The sequence below is a fragment of the Grammomys surdaster genome, unplaced genomic scaffold, assembly GCF_004785775.1.
Source record: "Grammomys surdaster isolate TR1022 unplaced genomic scaffold, NIH_TR_1.0 126271, whole genome shotgun sequence".
Classification (NCBI taxonomy): domain Eukaryota; kingdom Metazoa; phylum Chordata; class Mammalia; order Rodentia; family Muridae; genus Grammomys; species Grammomys surdaster.
The window spans coordinates 10,153,495-10,164,624 of record NW_021621071.1 but is presented as its reverse complement, the minus strand read 5'-3'; the positions used below and the strand labels follow the sequence as shown (position 1 = coordinate 10,164,624).

The 11,130-nt window shown below is 45.4% G+C and overlaps 1 protein-coding gene across 1 annotated transcript in view; it reads left to right on the top strand.

Moving 5' to 3' along the window:
* The first annotated feature begins 362 nt into the window (after positions 1–362).
* Positions 363–11,130, top strand: part of Hmga2 (high mobility group AT-hook 2) — a 105,090-nt gene continuing 94,322 nt past the window's right edge. The window contains exons 1-2 of the mRNA XM_028759081.1: positions 363–473; positions 3,090–3,176. Of these exons, the coding sequence (XP_028614914.1) occupies positions 363–473; positions 3,090–3,176 (198 nt within the window). The remainder of the gene's footprint in view (positions 474–3,089; positions 3,177–11,130) is intronic.

Below are 11,130 nucleotides of genomic sequence, written 5' to 3'. Positions count from 1 at the left end.
CCGCAGCGCCTCCTGCTCTCCTCCTCCTCCTCCTCCTCCTCCTCCTCCGCCTCCTCCTCCGCCTCCTCCTCTCTCCTCTCTCCTCTCTCCTCTCTCCTCTCTTCTCTCTCCTCTCTTCCTCCTCCCCTCTCTCTTTTTGGCAGCCGCTGGACGTCCGGTGTTGATGGTGGCAGCAGCGGCAGCCTAAGCAGCAGCAGCCCCCGGCGCACGCCAGCTCGCCCGCCCGCTCTCGCGGCTCCTGCCCTCTCCGGCTCTCTCCATCGCGTCTCCCGAAAGGTGCTGGGCGGATCCCGGGCGGCGGAGGCCGAGCGGCTGCAGCGGCGGTACCGGCGGAGGCAGCGGTAGCGGCGGCGGGGGACAGGATGAGCGCACGCGGTGAGGGCGCCGGGCAGCCGTCTACATCAGCCCAGGGACAACCTGCCACCCCGGCGCCACCGAAGCGAGGACGCGGCCGACCCAGGAAGCAGCAGCAAGTCAGTACGCCGGCGCGGAGGGACCACTCAGCCCACCCGCGACGCCTCAGCCCCGGGGCCCCGCGACACGCCGGGCGACCGGAGCGCGGGAGCGCAAGCGGCCACGGCGGCGCAAGCTAGCCCGCCGGCCACCCGGGTGTAGGTGGGCGGGAGACCGAGTCCTTCTGGCGAATGCGCGGCGCAGTCTCCCCGGGTCCCCGCGTCCCCGCGTCCCACGGCTCCGGGAGCTGGGGGTCCGGCGGCTCTCCGCAGCCACCCGGCGGGCGGTGGGGTCGCGCGAGGCGTGGACCGGGACTTTCGCTATTGTGCGTAGCCCCGGAGCGGCGCGGCGTGGCTGGGGGCGGGGTGGGGGGGACAGCGAGCCTCTGGGGTCCCACAGATTAAAAGCGTCGCTTTGTCAGCCGCTTTTGCGACTGGGGGACTGGGGGAGTCGGAGGCTCTGGGACCCGCGGTTTCTCCGGGCTGCCTTCCCGCAGGAGGCTGGTGCACCGCGGCCGCCCCCTCGGTGCCCTCGCTACACTCCATGGCCCAAGGCTCGCGCCCTCCCGACAAAGAACGCGTGCGGAGCCGACTGCCCGCCGGGGGCTCCTCGGGAACTTTAAATGCCCGCCGAGCTGCTGCAGCCACCGGGGCTGGCGGGGAAGGGAGCCCGCGGCATCCCAGGCCCCCACGGGCCCGGGAAACGCACTTCGCCCAGGGAGCTTTGGAAGGAAAGTGCACGGTAGCCAGGGTCGCATGCCCGCCAGGAGCCGGGTTCCCCTTTGGCTCCTTGATCCTCGGGCCTCTGAGCAGCCCAATTTTTAGCGTCCTCCTAGGCGAGTGGCTGGGGGCTGGGAAGGGACGGCTGAGGGGCACCCAGGACCCCGCGGAATGGAGGGTTTTGTCTGCGGATGCAACCAATTAAGCGTGCAGCCGACTATTGCAGAGTTGTTCGCAGCGCCCAGGGCCGGGGGCGAGCGGGCGGGCGGGCGGGCGGGCGGGGGTTGGGGCATCCGCAGCAATTTCCAAGCCTAGGGACGCGTCTATTGAGAACAGTTAAAGTCCTTTCCCGGCCTTTAAAAAAAAAAAAGCAACAACTTTTCATTTCTTCTTTTGCTTTAAATCGCTTCCCTCGGGCCAATAGGCGGATTAGAAAATAATCCTAAAGTCCTAAATTGCCCCCGAAAAGCGCGAGGTGGGAAATCGAAGAATGTTTGCTGTGTGTTTTGGAGAAACGAGGAGTGTACCTTTTGGAAGTCATCAAAGGAAATAAACTAATCTAGAGGCCTCCGAGTTTTCCCGCTCTGCCCTTGGCGACACTTTACAGTGCATTTGGATCCTGTTTTACACCTCCCAGGAAGTCTCCGCTCTACCCCCTTGCCTCCTACCAGCCACCCAGGGTTTCTGAATTCTACTAATCGCACCCCTCCCCCAAAGTCTAAAGGAAAACGTAATGGGGTCCGGAGGTGGCCAGGAGTTTTTACCTTTGAGTTAAGGCCGAGTTCACAAAGAAAAATGTGTTTCCGATGTGTTTGCTCTAAGTGCCCACTGGCGCTAGTTATCCAATGGAAGTTTCTAAGCACCCCCCCCTCCGCTATCCCCCTCCCCCGCTCTCTAGAATGCGGACTTCCATTGAGAACGCTCATGAGTTGTAATTAGTCTCATTTAAGCACCCAATCTGAAGGAAACGAGTAGATGATTCACCGGAGAGACGTTCAGCGTCCTCTGCGAGTCTATCTTAGCATTTTCTTAACTGCTTTGAGTATTGGCTACTTATCCTAGCACCCAATAAAGTAAAACGTTAATATACCTGGTGACCTCGTGGCTGTTTCAATTTCTCTTTCCCAGATACTTAGATTTTTTTTTTCCCCACTACCTCGTTTTTCTTTCCAGTCCACCCCCCACCTCCGCCCAAGAGTGTCTTAAAAAAAAAAGTTTTGAAGACAACATGTTTATTTTTGTAAAAAGATATTTAAATTTCGACTGGAGACCCTGCCTGTCTCTCCAAAAGGAAGTGGGGAATTGAAGCAATTATCTAGATAATTCAAGCAAAACCTCCCACCTCAGATTTACCATAATTATTTGGAAAATTTAGGGGGGTGTGGAATTATTCTGAGCTGAAGAGTTTGGATAATCGCTCCAATATTTCACTCAGAATGTGTGGGTTGAATCCTAAACCACCTGGAACACAGGCACATAGAGGTGACTGCAGCCATGCCTTTTTTTTTTTCTCCTATCTTTCCATCTATCTACGACTGTTTTTGTTGTTTGAAATAGGTAGTGGTAGTTATAGAAAGAAAATGTTTGTCATTTCTGTGAGTTGCCAAGGGCATAGCCATGCACTCTCCACTTTGTACCTTTGGATGCTTTTCTAGAACGTGCAGCTTTCCCCAGGGTTTGCCATCATTTCGATTTTGAAATATAATCCAGTTTCCACATGTAAAAAGCTTCCTTGAACCCTGGGATTCAAACTATTCCCTTTTGTCAAGGCTGTCCCGCCAGCATCCAACTATTCCAGAGCAGAATGACTTCCAGCAGGTTGGTGGAGCAGCATATGCAGAAAGCACAGCCAGAGTCGGGGGCAATTTCTTTCAGCCGGCCTAGCCACAACAGCTTTTCTTCCTTCTTTACAATCAGGAGCCAACCTGTGAGCCCTCTCCTAAGAGACCCAGAGGAAGACCCAAGGGCAGCAAAAACAAGAGCCCCTCGAAAGCAGCTCAGAAGGTGAGAATTTTCAAGTCAAGCTCTTCCAATGTTATCAATGACTTCCATGTAAAAATTTCCATTCTAAACCTACAACCTGAGGAGTTGGTCTCAGCTGGATAACCCTGTAATCGTTAGATGAGTCTTAACAATTTTTTCCTCCCTCCCATGTTGAGGCTTAGCTTAAGAGCTTCCTGAAGATACAGTGATTTTAGGCAAACAAAAAGCCATCAAATAGTATAAACCTTAAGGGGTGGGGGAGAGTGGGGAAAGGGCTGAGTGGGACGTGGGATAGAAATGATATCATTAATATTTACACCCATGGTGAACCAGTTGAGAATAAATCAAAGCTAGAGATTTTGACAGGTGGTGATATTCCTGCAGTTTCCTCTGGGGGGAAATAAGTAATTGAGATTAATTTATTCAGTGCTTATTTACATGATGACTAGAAGCCAAGTGCCCCTATTATTGTTAAGTACTTGCCAAATAGATGCTAATTAAAAAGAAATCCAATTATGGGTTACTGAAAAGAGTTTCATGAAATCTACAGCTTTAAATGTGGTGATAAAGTACTCTATTTGGGTCAGATCTGAAAGATATTATGTCATAATTAGAAGAAACTTTCCCCCAAACTGTTGTGCTCTCAGACAATTTTAAGCTTTAAAAACAAAATATTTTCTTTATTTAATTTTTTTTTTTTTGGTGGTGGGGGGATGTGATAGAATCCAATCAAGCATGACAGTCTATTTTTTTAAAAAACAGGTTTTAAATTGCACCTTTAAAACCATTTCATCTTGGTCATGTGTGGTAGCAAAGAGAAATTATCTTACAGTAAATGTCTATAGAAAGAAAAGATGAAGACTACATGTCATTTTTGGCCTTATAAAAAATTGGGAATAATTTGCATCTTATTTGTAAGTATGCATTGTAATAGAAAGTAATGGTTTGAAATTAGAATAAATCCCCACAATACCTTCTCAATAGGTTGAAATATACAGCATTTGTGTAAAAAGACTCTGTACTCATCTTCAGGAAAATTAATCTCCCATGTGTACTTTCCTGTGTGGAGGGGGTAGCACTAACCACATTTTATGGGATGCTTCTCAGTGGTCCATTCCTGTCATAGACACTAATAATGTAGAAAGGCCACTTAGGATGTAATTATAACTTTTGGCTGTTTTATTTTAACAGGGTTGGACAAAGTTGAAAGAGCAGATTTCTCTAACAATTGAATTAACTGCCTTTTAAAGTTAATATCTGTAGTGAATATTTAACCACTTATCTCTCAGTTGTCTCTAAATAAACTTGTTATTTAGGTAATAATATAATCTGGTATTCCTAATCTGAATGCTTTCTCTTTCTTCTATTTATATAAATGAACTAAAATAGGACTTTCTTTTTTAAACCCAAAGGATTCTGTGTTATGTTTCTGTGACAGTTATTTACCTGTGCTCTCAGGGGCAGCCCAGGAGGGTCTTAGTAGATATCAGCAGATATTTAAAATATGATGCGCTCACTCAGAAAATGCCTCATCACAATATAAGTTAAGGCATCCTGAAAACTTACCATAAATCCATGATCTGACAGTTAATCTAAGAAGGCAGGTGGATTATCTTCTCGATGTTCCTGTGTAATGCTTCCACTTGAATGAATAGGTAGGAATGGTCCCATCATGGGCTCTTCATCTTAAAAGGCTTATTGTGGACAAAAGGAATGGTAAGACTTGTTCCTGATTTAAAATATAAAGAAACAAAACAAAGCAGAAAAAGTGTGTTCGTTTCCAAGCGTGTTTGTTTTTCAGTGACTTTAGCCAGAAGTATCTACAGCTGGTCCCACTAGGCTGCCTACTTCCTGTAGTGCCTCTGGTCCATTCACATAGTTGTGTCCTTGCTAGACCACAAACACCCCTCCCCTCATAGAAGACCTTTCTCTGAAATCCTTCACTCTTCCAGGCATCTTCATCCCATATACTTCTGTTACAAAAGGTTAACAATGTTAAAACGTAAGACTGTAACATTTTACAAATATAACACTTTACAGATGTAGAATAAATGTTACAAATGTGACTACCTCCATTAGCCTAGAAAGTGACTTATTTTTCTTTAGCTCTATAAATGGCACTTCATTTGGAGAAGATGACACTGAGGACTTTGATGAGTCACTTCTGGGATGGATAAAATGGATGTGTTTCCCTTCCAAATATTTTTATTGGGGCTGCTCCTATGCCTTTATACACAGGACTACCAACTGGGTATTGTATTCTAACAAGGCATGTTTCATTATGATGCTTTTGAACTGAAAACCTTTTAAGAAAGAGTTATGCAGTTCAAAACATGCAAGATGAAAATTCCTTACCAGACTAAGCTGAATACACAGGAGAAAGCCTTCTGTATGATTAATGAAGTATTTTTCTGCACTCTGAGAGTTCTCTCTCTCTCTCTCTCTCTCTCTCTCTCTCTCACACACACACACACACACACACACACACACACAGTGCTAGTAAATACTTGAGAGAAACAAACCTTCAAATAAGGGGAGATGTAGTGTACACTGGAGTCCTGTTTAAATTTTCTTGCTGGTTTGGAACTTTTTTTTTTTTTTTTAACTAAGTTTATGCTTGGACTGAGCCACTGGCTTTGGGCATTTGAAAACAAAATTGCTCATTAGAAAATTGACAGCGAGAAACTTGACAGTACATGCAGAATGCTGCAAGGCCAGGTGGATGAACAGTTACTAAATTAGCTGTTCTTAAAATTTCAATAGAGTCCGTCTTTGTGTGCCATGCACAAGAAAGACATTTGTGAAAAGGCAATTTGTTGTGTTTAGAACATATGGGGGAGATGATAATTATTCTTCCATCAAAATTAATTCTGTGGCTAACCCTTGTGTGGCCATAATAGTCACTCCTAGAAACTCTTCCGCTCTGGATGTAACCTTCATAAAAAGAAATTAGAATTCGATGTCTTCTAGACTAAACAGTTTGTTTGAGTGTGTGAGTGTGTGTCTTTACCTCCATGTTCTTTTGTTTTTAGGTCCAGGGATACACGTGACCAGTTACCTCCTAACCTTTTGTGTTCTGGTTCCTCACTCTTGTGCTTGCACTTCACTGGAGATGCTGCATATTTTCACCTCCTTCGTGTGTTGAGAATTTTGTCGTTACTTTTTATCAGGAGAGAATGCTGGAAGGTTGACACTCAAATCTCTACTTTAGGCCATAGGTCAAACTCAGCTTCAAGCTTCAAAGCTGGTCTCGTTCGGGCCCTTCTGAGGGTGTTGAATGAAGTCTCAACAGAAAGATTTCAGGCACGTGGAAACCCTAGTTCATAATCTCAGAGGCTTGCTTGGCCGCCCCTGTCAGTTGAGGTGCAATGGCCAGATTAGGGAACAGTGTACTGAATGCAAGTTGCATCTGGGCAAAATCTGTACACTCTGAATAACACATTCGGAACACACATTTAATTCCATCTCCAGACATAAGGGAAACAAGCCCTGCGGCTAACTGGGTACTCTATAGACTGAGTCTACATCATTTGTTTTCCTAATAAGTGATTGGTTTAATTTTTTCCCATAAATTATTACTAATATCAATGACAGACAGTTTAGGAATAGAGAAGGAAGGAAGGTGGGACTTACCATTTCATTTCTACTGCAGAGGCTAGCTGCTGGGTGAGGACAGGTTTGTCTTTAGAGCATTGGAGTCCATGGAAGAGAGGGACTGAAGGCAGCCTCTGCTGATTCTGTCAAAGATGACCCTGGGGATGACCATAAAGCTCTACCCTGTAGCTTCTACAGCACAAGTGTGACTTAATGTCATCCCTCTGTGCTTTAATGAGCAGGTAAGTTCTTGTGTGAGGCTCAGGGCCCCAGCAAAGCCCATGTAAGGCAGGTATAACAAAAGAGCGCATAGCTATTATCTCTGCCCTCTTAATACTTGGAATTGACTTACTTCAACAGTAAACTCAGTTTTTAAAAGTTTCACTTGGCCAGGGAAGAGGAAGCCTTGATGCAGCTGTGAACTTCACATGACACCGCCATCACGCTGTCCCAGATCATGACACAAATCGGGGAGATCCAGGTGCATCAGGGCTATTTTATCCAGTTACTTTACGCCGGGGAGACCCACACTCCTGTTTCTCTGGAAACTACCAGTCTTCTTACCTCTCTGCTCCAGAGCCCCCCAATTACTTCAGCTGACCTATATCTTTGGCCCACCTCTATCTCAGGGTCTGAGCAGATCACTCTGTGAAGGAGACCGAATACTCCATATTGGGATTCGATTGTATTTCAGCTCTCTGTTGAGAAAAGACGCGGTGATGGACAGCATTTTATGCCAGTTAAGTCATTCAAACCTGCCTTGTCTTGTGAGCTTTTTGCCGTTTCCAGAGTTCACCTCGGAACCAACCATGCAGCCTACACAAGGGTGGGAACTAAATTTGGAACCCTGGATGCTAAAGCTCTTAGCTAAGCACCTGTGCTCAGTTAACCCGGAGAAAATGGTGAATAGAGAACCAGCAATATTTTTAAACTAGTTTATATTTACTTATATAGCTTCACGCACTGAGCGATTTTGAATGGCATATGATGCCATTTATTTGTTTGTTTATCTTTAAGCGCTGGAAGTGAAATCTGAGACGTTGCACAGGCTAGAAGAGCGCTTGACCACTGGACTACACCCTCCCCCCCCCCAGCTTTCCTGTGAACCTTTATGTCATTGCTATTTTATCTGATGGTGAAAGAGGTAGGGAGTCAGTTTAGAGTGGGGAAGTCTCCAGCTTTTAAGGCAAGAGCTCTTCCTACGATTTCAGCTTTGGTTTTAACTTACCGTGTGTGTATGTGGAAGCAGATAAGCAAAATAATAGCAAGTAAACTCACGTACGTGATTCCACGTCACTGAATCTCCCATGAAGTGGGACCCTGGAGAGGGAATGACTTCCCTGCTTAAATAGAAGTGTTCTGGGGGCCTAAAGGCTCAGTAGGGACACTTTGTAAGGGCAACACTTCAAAGTAGTAGTGTTGCATTACATCTGAGGTCCCGGTCAATACTACAGTCTTGCTGGGCCCATCACAAATAGATTATCGATCAATTAAAGTGTGAAGATCACTGTGGCCTTCACAAATGATCAACCTGAATCATTGTAAACTGCCACATTTCCAGTGTTCAAACCCCTCTGAAGTTCGTCCTTAGGTTTCTGGGGATTGCCCGGGGTGTTTATATAGTATCGACCGCAAGGTTGATGTCTTTCGTCTTCCTTAATTTCTGTACGGTCTGAAGTAAACATGTGAGAAGCTTCAAAGACATGAAGGCGGAGGGATATGTGTGTCTTTCGCCACCAATGCTCGTGACAATCCAAAATAATCCATAAGGTTTGCAGACTGCTATAATCCAAATGTTTCATAGTTGGTCAAATGAAAAGGCTACAAGAGATGGTTTTAAAGTTTTACCAAGCTCCTGAGGTTTGATGGGAATAGGGAAAGAACACACATACATACATGCACACACACACACACACACATGCATGAGTGTGCAAGTGCGTGCACACACATGCACACAAACGAGTGCGCGCACACACACCTCCCACACACACATACTTCTTGCCTCCCCACCTGTCTCTCTTCGTCATCTCCCCGACCTCCTCCTTCCCTTCAGCCCTCTCTTTTTCTTCCTTTCACTAACAGGCAGTGAATACTGCCTCTAATATATCGGCACCAACTTTCATCACCATTTGCAAAATCAGGGGAGATGTTCACGAGATGAATCTTCTGTTTTAATTTTTTAAAATATGGAAATAACCACAGGCTTGGAGAACCCAGCACCTTTTAAAGACAGAGATACACCTTCCATTTAATGCCATCCCACACTTTCCAGGATTTGCCTCTAATCATTTAAAATTTAGGATATGATTCTGAATTATGCGCTTTACCAAGGCATAAAGAATATAATGAAGGCAGCCAAGGAGAAAGCCCCTTGAGGTATGAGGGGTGTGAATACTAGTGTAATGGTGCTGGTAAACCTGAAATTTTAAGTTTTCTCAAAGGCAGAAAGCCTACTGGTTCTCTTTCCCTCTATAACAGCAGAAAACACTTAAAACTAGTTTTGTCTCAATTATACACGTGTATGGAGTACAGAGCCAAAATCTATCCCAGAGAAAGCAAGGTAAATATTCACCTTTATAGCGTCATATACGCTGAGGCTTTAAAACAAGTACCCTCAGAGTTTTGTTTGCCTTCTTTCAGAGAGGGCCCAGTGAGCATTAAAGACACATACACAAGCCCGTCAAAGGCACAGTTTCCCAGTATCTGAAAAATCCTGGAGCTAATCAGGTTTATAAACTAAAACCCCAGCTTGTTCTGCAGCCTTTGTGGAGTTGGATCTGAATGTTTCCGTAACGTGGGTTTTAAAGAACCAAGCAAACCTCCCAGATCGGGGCCACACGGGAGCAGTCAGCGTGTTCCTGCTAGATGTCATCTCAGAAGAGGGTTTCAGTTTACACGGGACACCAGACTCTAAGGCCAGGGGAGCAAGTTTACTTTTAACAAGTCAAAGTGATAATCGTGATCTTACACCCTTTCATTAACGGTATGAATTTTATTTCTCAATGGGCTTTTTGTAAATGAGATAGTGGTTTAAAACTTATCTTATTTGCCAGGCTTTCTCTCCCCTCTCTTTCTTTGAGAGATCTGTTTTCTCAGACCGTAAAATGTAGGTCTTTAAAAAGGAGATCCTTTAAAAAAAGAAAAAATCCTTCTCTTCGGTAGATTTCAGATACGGCCAGGTCATATCATAGCCCCTAGGATGTAAGAATTAAACAAGAAATACCTGATAAAGCCCTGTTACCTTCAAGGTTAATAGCAGCCTCCCCTATACTTGGGGGACCACCCCAGTTCAAATGAGAAGGGCTTCCTGTGTTTCATGTTCCTGTAATTCATTACTGGGTAAACTGTGGACTCTGAGCTGCTTCCAAAGATGAGCTCAAATGAGCCTCTCTCCCAGGGGACTGTGCGCCTTTACAACTCACTGTATACAGCCAGGCGTTTCTTCAAAGTTTCCTTCTAAAGGAGTCAAGTATACTGGAATAGTTTTGCCTTGATTCAACTGCCTGTGGGATCGGACCAACTTGAAGGAGACATTTGTCTTAAGCCTTCTATCCTGTTAGGTATGAAAAGACATTTTCGAGCATTGTGTTTGAGGGTGGGCACTTTCAGGTACCTTGATGTCTCCCCTCAAAGTTCAGCTTACCTCTACTTTGCTGAGGAAATCCAACTAAGTCTCCTAGGGACAGGTCATAAAACTAGGATGTCAGAGAAAGGTCTCAGACCTGAGTTTGATAAAACAAGACACCTTCATCCATGCAGGGGACAATTTGGGAACCAAATGTGATTTTCTGGGTGTCCCCAGCTTTCACTTACATTAAAATCCATGCTTGTAAGACTAAAGGTCAGGCAATGCTCTAACTTTGACCATAAAGGAATCCTTGGTTGACCCCGAGCAAAGCCAGAAGCAATGACAGCAAAGACAGACCCAAATCTTACAGTTAGCTAAAGACCCTAAAAGCTACCAAAATTTCTGTTAGTTTCCAGAAAGGAGGTAAGTCAGTGGCTCTGGTAACAGAGCCCTCTCTCGAGCACTGGTAAGAGGGTTTCGGCAGTCTCGGGAGTCGAACAGAGCTGGGTTCGAATCTCAGGTCCCTCACTCATTGGCGTTATAGGACCTAACTCAACTAGGATTTAGTTGCTCATCTGCAAAGTGAAATAATGATGTTCTTGTTAGAAGGCTGCCCTAAGGATTAAAATAACGCGTGTACCTAACTTAAATCAGAGTACTTTAAATGCTTAATTAAATTGGAGATGACTTTATGATCATATAAAGCTTGTGCTAATGATGGACCTAGATAAACCTATGTCTAGATACCTATGCCAGCTACATATCTGCTCTCTCTCTCTCTCTCTCTCTCTCTCTCTCTCTCTCTCTCTCTCT